The sequence below is a fragment of the Plutella xylostella genome, chromosome 3, assembly GCF_932276165.1.
Source record: "Plutella xylostella chromosome 3, ilPluXylo3.1, whole genome shotgun sequence".
In the NCBI taxonomy this organism is placed as follows: Eukaryota; Metazoa; Arthropoda; class Insecta; order Lepidoptera; family Plutellidae; genus Plutella; species Plutella xylostella.
In genome coordinates this window covers 6015927-6031856 of record NC_063983.1, presented here as the reverse complement: position 1 = coordinate 6031856, position 15930 = coordinate 6015927, and the positions used below count along the sequence as shown (strand labels likewise).

Here is a 15930-nt window from a genome sequence, read left to right as displayed (position 1 = left end):
ACCTTTATATTACGTATAAATAAGTTCGATAACCAGCGCAGCGATATGAATACGTCCCGCAGTTTTAAGTATAAAATGTCCTTCTCAAGCCATCGTCATAACCTTTTCAACTTTTCCTACAAAGCGCTAGAAATAGAGCGATGTGCCGAGGTGATTGGGCGATGGTCACGGTGGGATTTGTGGTTTGGACCCTTCTAAAATTTACCTCAATTAACATTCACACTCAACAGGGTATATAGTTTCGACCTACGTACGTATCCTGAGAGAAACACATGGACATAATAACTGACATTTACGGTGGGAACGAATGTAATTCTGGGCTACTTTTCACCAGGGTAATGTTATATTAAATAATAATAATAATATGTGGGGCATCTCACACACGGCCATCCGACCCCAAACTAGGCAGAGCCTGTGTTATGGGTATCGGACAGCTGATATATTTACACAAATACATACAAAGATACATTTTTAATGTAAATATCAACACTCAAGACCCGAGTACAAATATCTGTCTTTAAACAAATATCTGCCCCAGCCGGGAATCGAACCCGGGACCTTCCGCGTAGCAGTCAAGTCAGGGCCACTAACCACTACGCCATTCGACCGTCTATGGTGATGATGGTTATGGTGAGCCTGCGGCGCCATACAGCTCTGTTTTCATCTACCTATCTGGCGTTTAATTTGATCCCTCGATCACCCGCTAAACCAATCTCGCCGTACCGTAACCGTACTCATAATCGACCACTGTGTATCAAACATGCGGGATTTGAACCTCTCAATTGAGAGGACGAGATTTTTTCCATCATGTTCATATATTGGCAACCATTGGCATTGGCGATGATATATATTTTACTGGTTTTTAAAAACCTATATAGGACACCACTGATTTAAGTTATTTAAATAAGATGTACTTACACTAGTGCCTATTTTAAGATTACTTTTCACGTCTTCTTAAATATTAACAATTATTTATCCATTTAGGACACCATTGATCCAAGTTATTAAAATAAGATGGATTTGAACCTCTCAATTGAGAGGACGAGATTTTTTCCATCATGTTCATATATTGGCAACCATTGGCATTGGCGATGATATATATTTTACTGGTTTTTAAAAACCTATATAGGACACCACTGATTTAAGTTATTTAAATAAGATGTACTTACACTAGTGCCTATTTTAAGATTACTTTTCACGTCTTCTTAAATATTAACAATTATTTATCCATTTAGGACACCATTGATCCAAGTTATTAAAATAAGATGTATACCTATTTACGCTAGTGCCTAGTGCCTACTTTAAGACTATTGTTTACATCTTCTGATCATCATGTTCATAAATATCACCAATTATTTGTTAACAGGTGATACAAATTGGGTCCACCTGAACAGACCAAGTCGGTTCGCCTCAGTTCCGTGGCGTCTGAGCTTTTCATCCCCCCGCCCAGTGGGACGCCTGGGAGGATGTCGCCAGTCCAAAGTGCCCTATTTAGCTCACATCTCCACCTTTGATACTTTACAATACGATGCCATTGTACAGGGTGTTCCAGGGATATAATTGGAGGCGGACGGTGAATCTGGGTTAAAATATGACGTTGGTTTTGTTCTGTTGGAAAACGGAAGATGGCGCTTTTGTGTGCTTTATGTAGTGTAAATGATAACCGTGGAGTGGATAGTTGGATACAATACATTATGAAATGCATAATTTATTTATACCTACATACAAATATTATATTATATTTTTGAATATTTTAGAATCTTTGACTGAAATATACTTTACAATAAAGAAAGTATATTTCAGTAACGTAAAAAAAAAGATTTCCTTTATAAATAACGACGGAAGTTAACATTTTGCCACATAAAGTAACCGCCAGTATAATAAAGTAACCCCATAACGAGGAATGTGTGAAGGAAATACCTTCTGAAAGTAATAAAATCGATTAAAAGTCTCACACTTTGAACGTGAACGTGACATGTGGTCGCAGCAAGAAATTACCCTGGCGTTAGTGTGGCGACCTACATCTAGGTATACGGTATACTGCGATTCACGTAACATGGCGCAAAATGTCGATTGGTGACACAATAATTATTATCAAGCCTGGAAGACGAAAATATTGAATGTTTCAGCTACTTTGGACTGTAACTACCTACCTGTATAGTACCTATTGCATTGGATGAAAGAAACAATCCGATTAATGCTGAATTACGTTATTAAAACAGGGAAATCGGTCAAGTTACGTACGAGTAATTCAAACTTTTAGGTGAATAGTGTGTATATTTTAGATATTATAAAACTACCTATATTGTAGACATTCCGCTGATGAGTGCAAAATTGCTAAATTATCTGAACAGCAGTTTTAACTGCAAAAAAAATAAAGCGTTTTGAGTTCATCGTCATCATCATCATCAGCCTATAGCAGTCCAATGCTGGACGTAGGCCTCTCCCAAAGCACGCAACTGGATGCGATGCTTTCCGTTTTGAGTTGAGGTTCTAAATTGCTTAAATTAATCGGCTTTAGAATTCCCCTATCATCCGAAGTCTAATCCCCCGGAATCCGGAATGATGGTGAACTCAAAAAGGTTAAATAATGTTACACGGGTGTCCCATAGACACTTAACCTTTTTAGGAGGCAGAAGGTTAGTTATGTTCCTTGTTCGGGGGTGGTTAACTGTTCTTACTTCTATACACAATATTAGGAAAAGGTGGAGATCTTTCTGAACCTCTTTTGTTCTACGGTTATGAAAAATTCGCGAAGAACATTATAGTTTAAGTGTTAAAGTTCAAGTATGGGAAGTACTTACCGAATTAAATGTCTTTTTCACTAATTTCCATAGCTCGTTGAAAAATAGTCGTACAGAATGATAACCCGAGACACCACATTGAAATACTACTGGATGTTACTGGGCCTATTGATTACATCATTTATGTAACTAATAATAATTAAGTAGGTACCTAACTTGTAATTTTACAGTATAATATGAAGCTACCGGTAACAGAAATACAAGATGTACTAAAATCCAGTTATTCTAATCAGCATGGGTAATTTCGCGTTCAACACTATTAAATGTTATCTTCCTGTCTTATTCAATTTGTGATGTAATATAGATAGAATTTTCTTGGAGTTTCTCCAAGTTATATTTACATAGGTCCCTACGAATGCAAAATAAAATAAAAATAGTTATATGGCTACTGTTGTCTTGTCCATTGGTTTCCCTCAACGCCATTGCAATATGTTATGTGTAGGTAATACAATGCCGAATAAACTGCGAGTATGCCATCGTATAGGTAGGTACTTGCAAAATTACTGAAAGAACTGCATCTTTTTCTAAAGATGTGTCCATACAGTCCATACAAATTTTATTTTATTTAGTTTATTTTATTTACGTGTAGTACAGTTTTTTAAATAAAATATTAGTTGTACTTCACGTAAAGTATGACTGGTTTACTATACCTTCTTCCATTTAGGTATTTAGGTAAGTCCCAACCCATGTTTCCTTCTATGCACCCCATGCATGCATTACGGATAGAAATACAGTAATTTAAATTAATTTAATTTAAAACAAAAAAAAATGCTTTAGTTTCCATTCTTTTTGTATGGCGCCAGTCGACTTCACCATAACAATTACGATTTCATCACATTCATGTAGTTCCACATTAACTCATCATTTCCAAGAACATTTATATGCACAGCTTCGTTCTCAGTACAAACACTTCCTAAGTAAGACTTCTGGTTTTCTAGTACCTTATAAAGAGTGTGCAAGTCTTATAGGAAAACTTGTGCCTAAGATGAAGTGAAAGGTGGATGTCGTTGTCGTGAGTGGTATTTACGAGTATAAGTATCACTTAGAAAATGCGTTTAAATATATTAATTTACTTGTTAAGTTTTAGTTTCTTGACGTGTGACGCGTTCTTTCTATTCAAAGGTACGTCTTTTTAAACTTCTTGCATATATTTTTTTAGCTTAGATGTATCTACAGTGCGATAAAAATTCTAAGTACTTGAAAAGCAACAAAATCATTTCGAACCTTGTACATTTGCACCTTTGTAGCAGACCAGTATAAGTTCTATAACTGTATCTTGTTAGTGTTGTGTATAAACAAAGAAAGAGTAGTAATTATCTATTTAAAATATGCTTTTTGCAGATAAGAAAGAGCCATTTTTGTTTTGTTACAAAGTGTGTCCTTTGTACTGCCCAGACCTGCTGCATCATCGAAGAAGTGATGATGGTAAGTCATGTGATACTTGGCTATCAATAATCCTAAGTAATATTATAAATGCGAAAGTAACGTGTCCGTCTGTCTGTCTGTTACTCTTTCACGCAAAAACTACAGAACGGAATTGAATGAAATTGAGTATACATAAGGTCTAGACCCTGAGGAAGAACATAGGCTACTTTTTATCTCGGAATTCCCACGGGAAAACTTTTTAAGGCGAAGCGAAGCTCGCGGGAAGAGCTAGTTATTTATAGTTTCTAGAGTGCACAAAACACTTTTTTTTATCTAAAGGTACTTACGTATATATACTCAACTTATTTCCAACATCCATAATCAGATTAGATGTAACTTCTCATGTACGGAAACATCCACTGTATTCATGTAACAATATTATGCCGCTATTCGTGGTCATGTCTCATTGATCACGAATCAAGGCGCAACTTTCGCAAACCTATCTACGTCTGCACAAATTACATGTTCGTATAGTGCAGTGCTACACGCTGATGTCTTCCACTTCGCTGATACGCCGATCTTCTTCTTTCTAGCCTTTTTTTTATTTAGCACGCCATTTTACATCATAGTTGGCCTCTGGTCAGCGGCCGGCTGTAAAAACCCCTGCTAAATCTTCCGCCATGTGACGCTGCTCTTTGGGCTAATACTATCCAACTTCCTCACTTCCAGAATCAGTGACGTACTTCGATGAAGATTACCCCTCGAAGGGCTATCACGAAGAAGAGCCATCGCCTGCACCGAAGGCCTACATCTATGAGAATACTGGGCACCAGCCGTACACCCACATCGACCACATTCCGTACCCACCCTACCCTGACACCCGTGACTACCCGGACCACGCTAGCTGGGCAGTGGAGGACAAGTCCCACGGCGGCCGGTGCCACGGTTGTCATGGCCACCACGGTGGTCACAGCCATCACCCGTGGAAGCACAAGCCGTTTGAGGTAGAATACAACGTCAAGTACGTGTTCAAACCTATTTATCCGACAACGACAAAGAAGGAACCGGCGACTACGGAGGCGACTACCACTAAAGCGCCGTCGACTACGCCTAAGGAGCTGACTGGTATATGCTATGCTTGCCTGAAGAAATGCGACTTTTATGAATTCCATTAGGGTTGTCGGAAATGGTGATCTTGATGTGTAGGTTTAGAACTTAAAGTAGCCAATATAGTAATGTTAATTGTGAAATTATTTTAATTTCATTTTGCCAATGTTGTTATTGTTACCTTATTTGATAGGTACATTGACCTTTAGTTTAGATAGTAACAAGCCACTAGTATGGTTATTTGTAAGAATCCTTTCTTTCGGAATTGATTTCTGGAAACAGAAAACATTCCACATAATAGGAGCAACATCGAAAATATAAATTGAACAACGCTTCGGTAATTGAAGAAACGAATAATATGATATACTGTTCAACGGTTGTGTAACCGCACTCGCAAGGTTTTGCAAAGTTCCTTTATTATGAACCACCTTGAAAGTTACCATTATTAATGCTTACCTTAGATTTCGACAGTTGTGTTACCAAAAATATATTTTAATGAACATTATAAATTATAAGTGGTTACCAGATTTCATTATTTACTTATCCCAAACATTATTATAATATTATTCTGTATCCTGTACCTATCATGTTTATAAAATCTTAGATTAATAATATACGAACAACACGTGTTTCACAACCAAATCAAAGCAAAAAACTATGCGCATTTTGTTTACTGTCAAACCGTTTTTTTTAAGTTGAACCTAATGACAACCACAATGGCTAAAGATGGCCAATGAATAAAGTCACAAATCTTCTTTACCGAACTTATTCAAAATAAGAAGTGGTAGAAGCTGTCCAGACGTTTCTGTTGCACTGATACTGCATCTAGATTCTATTAAGATATCGTTGTATTAAAGTGCCAATATTATCTGTAAAAAGTTAACAAAGTAAACTTTACTAAGGAGGAGACAAACTGACAAACCAAGTAGACAAACTGACGCGTTCTAAAGTCTCGTGTCTATCACCGATACGCTAAAAATATAAGCTCAATATCTAAAGCAACACAGTGAATTTTACGAATTCAGAGATTTCTTATATCTTCAGTGATCCTTTCATAAAATGTTTCTCACAATGGGAAATTCAATCATAAAAGTATATCCTGTAGTGTAGGTATACAAGCTGTAGTTTCTGGCAAGACGCCAGCAGTAGCTTAGTGCCAAAATCTGTTACATGTTTGTGGCCTACGAAGGCCCAGTTTTACACTTGCGTAAATCTAGATCTAGCCTAAACTATTAAGCACTATAGCCAGTTAGAGTGATGACATGACATGACTCAATAGTCCGAACGGCCGGAATATTAACAATAAAATTAAGCTTTAGCACTTTGATAAACAATGCTAAGAACTAGATGAATTCTCAGTACAAAATAAATGTCTAGAAAAATAACACCTCACTCACAAACTCTTACTTTGAATTGGTTCGGTTAGAAGATTTGTGACTTGTTCATTGGTACAATACAATGGTTTTCAATTAGGTTCAACGTTTAAAAGTAAACGAAATGTGGACAGTATAATTTAGCTTTGTATTTGTATGATACACTCGTTGAACTAATACTACTGTAATATTAGACTAATGATATTATTAGTTCAATGCCGACACTACATCTGTTCGTATTGTTTATCAAAGCTTTAACACAAGGAACAAGTTAACACTCCATAAACATAAATTATTATAGGTAGCAAATCGATTATTGTCAGTGCAACAGCTAGCTTTCCCCCATGCACTTACAAACTTGCACTTGCATCTTACCGAGGATTTATCGCCTATTGTTTTCAAAACTATGAAAGTACAGTCAGCAAAGGAGATAACTACCTACCTCTTCAACCCCAGTGCATGGAAATCAAATCATAAAAATTTTACCGAAGAGTTAAATATGACATGCATAATTATAAATATACTTAGCTTGTGTGTGAATCGATTACCAACATAGTCTTCATCAATTCTGCAATTTTTACCTGTGACTCTTGGGCCTGGGCATTTATCTATTTTGCCAACTGTAGTTAACTGTACATGTAAGTTCCTGTATTGTACCAACACGTTTAGTAGATAAATTAGCTGTTAATCCTGTGGTCCAGTGGGTCTGATGATTGAGGGGATTTCAATGTGGATAAAATAGCCCGCTTAGATCCACCGGTTGTATTAGAAGCTTTGCATTTCATTCTCCGGCACTGGACTCGTGTTGGGGTGGGAACTTCATGTGGTATTCATAGTATAGACTAGTTTTTTCCCGCGAGCTTTGCCTAAAGCTGCGTACAGACCGGCCAAACGAACGCCAACGAACGGGTTTCGTTGACCTTCGTTGCTGCAATCTGCCCTGTATTATGTAATTATGATAAATATACATCGTTGGGCGTTCGTTGGCCATTCGTTGGGCCGGTCTGTACGCAGCTTTAAAGAGAATCCGGGACGAAAAGTAGTTCACAATAATTGTTAACAGGTTCTATATCTACATACCTAGGTGACCTACATAGATGCCGTTGGAAAAATAACCATCTGCTCCTTTTAACAATATGTATTTTGGAGGGAGTGAAAACAAACTGTGTTATTTAAAGAGAAGGACAAAACCAACAAAGTTCCAAACTCCAATTTCAGTTGTCACGGTTACTCCAGTTTCCTTTTATTATTTTGTATGAAATTTAAAAAAGATGATTTGTGAATGCCTCTGTATTGTTTTGGTCAAGGTCTATGGGAAGGAGATGCGTGTTTTGAAACTATACAAGGCCAGAACGCACCCATAGTGTACTAGCACTGTATACTTTCAAGTGAAAAAAAATAATGTCTTACTTGAAAATATACACGATTTGTGCGTAATAATCGCGTATACTTTCAAGTTGGGATTTACTGAATCGTTCTTGAAAATCTACATTGCTATTACGCACATTGCTTGATTGGCGTACTTGTCGCATATAATTTATACCTACATGCTGATTTTGATTTACTTAACTATTTCGGTAAATGGACATGACTACAATTTACTTGTTCTTCCTGTCATAGACCTATAGAATGTTAATAAATAAAGATGAACAAGCTCTAATTTGATTGATAAATTGATAATTATAGCAATAATACTTGCAAGTAAGAATACTAATATAATATTATTTATATGAATTAAGAGTAATACCTACTACACTCACGAGCAATGAAAAAGTTCCAGTGACGATAGCTCCTGAACGTAAAAGACTAGCTTAATGACGCCGTCGCCGTCGGCAATATATTAAAGTAAATTTAACAGCGCATCAAAATATTATAGGTAACCAACTAAAAACGAAAATTTTGATCAAACCAAAATTAAATGTTTTAAAAAAATTGTGGTTGTTGGCGCAGGTATCTACTCAATGAGAACTAGGTTGGAGATCCGTTTTACAAGAAATATATTGACTTTATCAAAGTTTCAAATCAAAGAAATATTTGTTATGTTGATCGAATGGCTTGCAGTCTCAGAATGGCGGCGCGTAGTCTGCGTCTGCGCCTGCGAGGGTGCGGGGCGCGGGGGGGCGCCGTCACTCGTCTAGTGATGGGGCGCACACGTAGTGTTGTGTTTCAACAAGCTGGGCCCCTTGGAGCTGGAGTATCCTGGTCCAACGTCATGGGTAGAGGGCAGAGCCGGTTGTAAGCCCGTCTCAAGGTCCCCGAAGTGGAGAGGACGTCTGCCACGCGGTTGATGCCGTCGGTGCCAGGGTAGACGGCTGTGATGCGACCGAGCAGCCATCTGTTGGGTGGGAGCCGGTCATCTTTGATGAGGACCATCTGCCCAAGCTGTAGTTGACCTCGATTGGTGTGCCACTTGCTGCGAATCTGTAATGCTGAAATATACTCCTTATAATAGCGATTCCATAAGTGTGCTTTCAATGCTTGGACTCGTTTGTATCGAGAGAGTATGTTGATTGGAGCGTTGTCGACCTGAGGTGCAGGTAGCATTGTGAGCGTTCGTCCAATCAGAAAATGTGCAGGAGTGAGAGCTACTAGATCAGATGGATCAGATGAAATAGGGGTTATGGGTCTGGAATTAAGAATTGCCTCTATTTGAACCAAGACAGTGTACATTTCTTCATAATCTAGGTGAGTCATTGATAAAACTCGTTTTAGGTGATGTTTGACTGACTTCACTGACGCTTCTGCTAACCCATTGAAGTGCGGACTGTATGGTGGAGAGAATTTGAATTCAATTTGAATCTTAGCTGCTTCATTAATTATGTTATTGGAATTTTGTTTCAAAAATTTAGGTAATTCATTAAAGGTACCAATAAAACATTTAGCATTATGGGATGTTATGGAGGCTGGCTTGCCCCTGCGGCAAATTAGACGATTAAGCATGGCCATGTAGCCCTGGGAAGTTAAGTCGGTGACGAGCTCTATGTGCACACCTCGTACTGCCATACATACAAAAATGGCTATGTATGCTTTTTTCATCTGACTGCCACGACCCTTTTTGTTCGCTATCAGGATTGGTCCCGCATAATCGACTGCTGTGTTTGCGAATGGATAGTCAGCTTGTAGCCTCTGCTTTGGGAGGTTACCCATGATGGGTTGGTAAGTTTTACCTGAAAATCTAAGACAAGTTATGCAAGTATGAGTTACTTTTCTAGTTAAATTACGCCCATTGATAATCCAAAACTTATGGCGTAATGTTGCCAATAATAGTTGTGGCCCTGGATGTAAAAGTATTTTGTGATAGTGTTGGGCTAAAAGTTTAGTGATGTGATGTGATGCATGTAGTAAGATGGGGTGTTTTGTGTCGTAGGCGTAGTTCGTGTTCGACAATCTCCCTCCAACTCTGATTATACCTGCATCATCAACAAAGGGATTAAGACTTAAAAGTTTATCTTTAGACGGCAATGGTTTTTTGTTAATTAAAATGGATTTTTGTTTACAAAACATATCACTCTGCACTATTTTACATAAAACCTGCATAGCGTCTTCAAGTTCTGATGCTGTAATTAGACCTACTATTTTGTTACTACGATTGAAACAGTTATGTTTAAAACGTTTAATTTGTACTATTACGCGTTGTAATAAACAAATATTAGAAAAGTTAAGTGCAAAATTATTTTCATGAGGTTCAGTAGTAGATAAATGACACTGAAACTTAATCTCTGGCAATTCCTCACTATTTGTGTTTTGCGGTTGAGTAGGCAACTGCATATCTGCTTGGTGTAGGAAGTGCGGACCTCCCCACCACAAAAGTGATGATTTAAGTTTTGCTGCATTTAAACCCCTTGACCCTATATCGGCAGGGTTCATATCTGTGGGAACATAATTCCATGACTGAGGGTTTGAATTTTTGGTGATTTCATTTATTCTGTTGAGTACAAATAGTTTTAGTTTTAGCTTACATGTTTTTATCCAGCTCAGCACGATAGTTGAGTCACACCAGAAGTACTGTGCGTCTATATGTAGACGTAATGATTCTATTGCCTTTTTTGCTAACTGAGTAGCCAGAAGAGAACCACACAGCTCAAGTCTGGGCATAGTAATTTTTTGTTTTAGAGGAGAAACTTTACTTTTTGCCAACAGTAAGTGGACACTTACGTTGCCATTGTTAGACAGTGAGCGTACATATACGCAAGCTGAATATGCTTTTATAGAAGCATCACTAAATGTATGTAATTCTACCTTGACGTAGAAATCACATAAAACTCGACGAGGAATTTGAATTTCGGTTACTTCCGGTAAATGTTTTACAAATGTGTTCCACTGTGACTCAACCTCGGCTGGTAACTGACTGTTCCAGTCAACATTTTTCGCCCATAAATTCTGTAGGAGAATTTTGGCCTGTAACATACAAGGATTAATTAATCCTAATGGGTCAAATACTTGTGCTATAGTTGATAAAATTATGCGTTTATTTATTTTGTGTTTTTGTTTGATGTTGGTTATTGAAAACAGCAATAAATCTTTTGTGCAGGCCCAAAGTAAACCTAATGTTTTTGCATACTCGTCATTTTTTAGACATAATAGTTCATCATTGTTGTTTTCATTGTCTAGAGAGTTTAATACTGAGGCAGAGTTAGAACGCCATTTTCGTACCTGAAAATGAGCTCCTTGTAGTGTTTGTATGACGCCCTTACATGTTTGTATGAGGGTTTGCTCGTCATCATTACCTGAGATATAATCGTCGACGTAGAAGTCATGTAAGATTGTTTCACCTACATTTTTGTCTGTACACTCTTGCCCTAACTGCATTAGGCATCTGGTAGCTAGATATGGCGCGGATGCTGTACCGTACGCGACCCTATTTAACTTGTATAGTTTGATTGGCTCACTGGGATCTGATCGCCAGTAAATTTGTTGTAAGCTTCGCTGTTCCTCCTTTACATAAATTTGTCGGTACATTTTTTCTATGTCCGACGACACTACATACTTATGCTGACGGAATCTAATCAGTATGCTTAATAAATCATCTTGTACAGTGGGGCCTATGTACTGAATGTCATTAAATGACTTGCCTGAACTAGTTATACTCGATGCGTTAAAAACTGTTCTCAACTTGGTTGTGAGTTTATCTTCACGCAGAATGCCGTGATGTGGCATTATGTATGAAGTTTTGTCGTCTTGTGGGTTAGTGTTTTCTGACATATGACCTAAGGTCTGATATTCTTCAAGAAAATCTGTGTATTTTTGTTTAAACTCACTGTTGCGATTGAATTTGCGCTCTAATGATTTAAATTGAATTAATGCTTGTTGTGATGAGTCGCCTAAGCATTCAGGTGATTCTTTTAATGGTATTGTAATTGTAACAATGAAATTGCCATCTGGGTGGCGTGTGGTTGTTTGTGTAAATATTTGTTCACACTCACTCTCACCTTTAGTTCGGGATTGTTGAGTGGTGGAAACTGATTCAAATTCAAAGAATTTATCGAGTTTTTCCTCAAGCTCAATGTTATTTAGAAAATGACAGTGGACTGTATTATAGGATTGCATTTTGTTGTGTTTAGAATAAGGAACTTGTATAGATCCTGAAACTATCCACCCTAGTGTTGTTTCAACTAAGGTTGGTTTATTTTTGCCTAGATTGATGCGGTTGTTAGATAGGACCGCCCAAAACAAATCCGCGCCTAACAGCATATGCACCTCCGCAGGAACTGAGAACGTCGGATCTGCTAGTTTGATATGCGAAGGAATATTGAGAGCCTCGCAATTTATTCTTGTAGTAGGTATCAACTGGGTGATTTGTGGAACAACGAAACAATTGACGTTTGTTGTATAACCACTATTGGTGAGTGACGATATAGTCACGTCACATCTTTGTGTTATTTTTGAAGACTGTTTATTTAGCCCTTGTACTGAAATTGAAGTTGAATAACTGGGTATTTGCAACTGTTTTTGTATTTTTTCTGTAATAAAGCTAGACGTGCTGCCGTTATCTAGAAGTGCACGAATTTTGTGATTGTTACCGTGGTGATCGGTTATGTTTATGATTGCAGTTGAAAGTAGAACTTGACTGTTATGAGTAGAGGACAATGTAATGTTGTCTGACTGTACTACCATACTGTTCTGACTACTCTGTGGTATTTGTGATTGATTTTGCCCTGCTATGGACGGTAAGACGACACAGTCACTTGACCCATGGCAGGGGGACTGCGAGCTACTTGATTTTGTTTGTGTTTGTGATTGTGTACATGCAGAATCCGTTTTATGTAAAATTGTATTGTGTCGTTTTGTGCAATACCTACATGAACTCAATCTACAACGTTGTTCGTCATGACCACTCCGTAAACAATTAGTGCAAAGGTTTAATTTATTTACCTTTTCAATGCGTGCCTCGATAGGCATTGATTTGAATTTTAGACATTGGTAAATGGAATGATTATTTTTACAAACAGGGCAATTATATTGTGATTGTTTTTGTGTTTGGTTATGATTTACAACAAAAGTTTTTGGACGATTGTGAGAGATGTCGCTGTGTCTGCGTGTGTGTTTTTGTGATTGTGCTTCCTCCATGGTCTCTAGTAAGTCTGCGCGGTTTTTGAGAAATGAGTTGAATTCTTCTAAAGTAGGTATAGACTTTATATGATTGCGTTCTGTTTCCCAGTCACGCATTGTGTGTGAATCCAGCTTACTAGTCACCATGTGGATGATGAGAATGTCCCAGTGTTCTGTAGGTAAATTAAGTGTTTTCAAGGCTCTTAGATTTTTATTAATGCTATCTATTGTGTTACGTAACGCCTTTGAGGATTCTTGAACAACTGGTTGTATGTTAAACAAAGCTTGTATGTGATTGTTTACTAGAATTCTATCATTATTGTATCGATCACACAGCAAATCCCATGCAACATCATAGTTTTCTGCAGAAAACTCTAATGATTTTATGATTATAGAAGCACTTTCCTTTAAAGTGTTCCGCAAATAGTGAAATTTATGGATTTTTGGTATTGAAGTGTTTGTGTGTATTAGTGACTTGTATGTGTCATGGTATTCTAACCAGTCCTGATAGCGACCAGAAAATGTCGGTAAATTAATTGTAGGTAATTTAAGGTTTGGCCCACCTGAGAATGCACTAGAACCCGTTACCGACTGATTGTCCCGCGCCGCAGAAGCCGCCGTGTGCTTATCGAGCGCCTCCTGCGCGGCAGCTACTGTGCTGAAGTAGCTGGTTTCGAAGCTCTCCCGTTCTAAATATTCGTCACCTGGAATTTCAGATAAATTTTCTATTTCAGTTTGAGTTGAATCATATTCATTGTACATTTCTTGTATTTTGCTAGCTCTAATAGTTAATGCTCGAATTTGCAAGTTATTTAGCTCTTTACAAGGCAAAAGCGTGTCTAAATAAGTTTTAAATATTGTAAGCTTTGATTTAAATGATGCTCTTGACCTTTTTAATGATTTAATATCCATGTTTAATGAGTTGCGACTTAATGGAGTAGGCTAAGAAATGAAGTTAAGCTAAGATAACTGGTGCCCAAGTCTCTCAGATGATTCTGAGACTGCAATCCGTTCGATCAATGTTTATAGCTGTTTTACACTTTGTTTATAAAGTAAAATTTGTGAAAATAGTGAAACAAGCTCGAAGTGTATGAAGCGATACTTAAATTTTAACAGGCAGCTACTATGGGTCAGCAGAAGAGCTCACGCAAGCAATGCAAACATCGAAGCCACCTCAGCTTGCGTAACCGGTTAGAGGCGGTTCGGCGCACGCACCACCTGCGCGACAGCGATGCTGACGGATTCACTGGAATGTATGAGATAAAAACAATATGTTAAAAAACGAGAAAAAATATGCAATTTGTTAAAAATATACACTGTGTTGGGGAAAACAGCTGTTCATTGAAACAAATATGGCCTTTGAACTGAATAAACTTGAATGGATTGACAGATGCAAATGGATTTCAATAATTTAATGACGTGGGTACGCAAACACGTAGGTTAAAATTGGGAATAGATTCGATTATTTATGAATAATATGCGCTTTCGATTGTGTAAAAATAGACGGTGACGACAGGTGACGGGAGAAATGGGAGATAATTAGATTATGACACCCAAAATGGTAATTTTAACAAAATGAATTGATGATTAAAACGGGATAATTATTATTGTTACGTGATTTTTACTAGGAAAAAAGATAGTGAATTGAATTGTGCACACAGGGGATAATTTAAATTGGAACGAACTCACAGCAATACCACACTGTAACCTCTTTTCCTGGTTTTTCGATTCTGGTCGTGGTTTCTGGTTTTTCTTGTGATTCTTGAGATTCGAGACTGGCCGTAGAATGTTGTATCTTGATTATTTTCGTGGAGTTCACGGCGAATAGCAGATTGGTGCCGCGTGGGTCTTCTACCTTGCCCTTGAACGACCTCGCCGATACGTGCCTCGGGATTCCGATTTTCGTCTCGCCTGGTCTTCAGATCTTCCAAAAAGCCCGTATCCGGCTCGAAAACTTGGTGGCGCAGGTATCTACTCAATGAGAACTAGGTTGGAGATCCGTTTTACAAGAAATATATTGACTTTATCAAAGTTTCAAATCAAAGAAATATTTGTTATGTCGATCGAATGGCTTGCAGTCTCAGAATGGCGGCGCGTAGTCTGCGTCTGCGCCTGCGAGGGTGCGGGGCGCGGGGGGGCGCCGTCACTCGTCTAGTGATGGGGCGCACACGTAGTGTTGTGTTTCAACAGTGGTCATTTGGTGTTGAGTATTTACTACTTGGACTTATTCATTGCTCGTAAGTGAAGAAGGAGTAGGTATGAATTGAATTGACAAAAATTTGAATTGACCGTAATTGTATTTTATGAATTGTTCTTCACCCTCCTCTGAGATAATTTTCACTATTAACAACAGTTCTACAGTTTAATTTAATCAATTTACTTTTTAACTGTACGATGTAGACAAAAAACACGTTACGAAAACAATGCCAAGTGCGGAATGATGATATAATGTTTAGAAAGCAATAGACTTATTACTACTTCGCATGAAAGAAAGAGAGAGCAACAATTCAAAAGGGCTACCTGGTAACTAATCACGTATAGTTTCAAGTGCTCGCATTGCCGCTTGGCACTTGAAAATATACACGATTAGTACGCAGTGGTAACTGCTGCAGTATATTTTCAAGCCATAATTTTGGCCCAACTTACTTGAAAATATACGCGATTAGTGCGTAATGGCCTTGTATACTTTCAAGTAAATCATGGCGCTATTTTAATTTGAAAATATACGCGAG

At 37.8% G+C, this 15930-nt stretch overlaps 2 protein-coding genes across 2 annotated transcripts; one reads left to right on the top strand and one right to left on the bottom strand.

The window, feature by feature from the left end:
- Positions 1-3789: 3789 nt before the first annotated feature.
- Positions 3790-5826, top strand: LOC105383233. The gene is made up of 3 exons (XM_011553260.3): positions 3790-3926; positions 4146-4229; positions 4899-5826. The coding sequence occupies exons 1-3, from the start codon at positions 3854-3856 to the stop codon at positions 5342-5344; spliced, it is 603 nt and encodes a 200-aa protein (XP_011551562.3). The 5' UTR covers positions 3790-3853; the 3' UTR covers positions 5345-5826.
- A 2803-nt stretch (positions 5827-8629) lies between these two features.
- LOC105390671 lies at positions 8630-15384 on the bottom strand. The gene is made up of 2 exons (XM_038121023.2): positions 13762-15384; positions 8630-9078 (listed from the first exon to the last, which is right to left on the bottom strand). Exons 1-2 carry the CDS (start codon positions 14108-14110, stop codon positions 8816-8818), a joined length of 612 nt encoding a protein of 203 aa, XP_037976951.2. The 5' UTR covers positions 14111-15384; the 3' UTR covers positions 8630-8815.
- Positions 15385-15930: the final 546 nt, after the last annotated feature.

Coding starts and splice junctions, on each gene's coding strand:
- LOC105390671 (XM_038121023.2), bottom strand. CDS start 14,110: ATGGATATTAAATCATTAAAAAGGTCAAGAGCATCATTTAAATCAAAG. Junction 9,079..13,761: donor GGGTTCTAGTGCATTCTCAG/GTGGGCCAAACC, acceptor AGTATATTTCAG/CATTACAGATTCGCAGCAAG.
- LOC105383233 (XM_011553260.3), top strand. CDS start 3,854: ATGCGTTTAAATATATTAATTTACTTGTTAAGTTTTAGTTTCTTGACG. Junction 3,927..4,145: donor CGCGTTCTTTCTATTCAAAG/GTACGTCTTTTT, acceptor TGCTTTTTGCAG/ATAAGAAAGAGCCATTTTTG. Junction 4,230..4,898: donor TCATCGAAGAAGTGATGATG/GTAAGTCATGTG, acceptor CCTCACTTCCAG/AATCAGTGACGTACTTCGAT.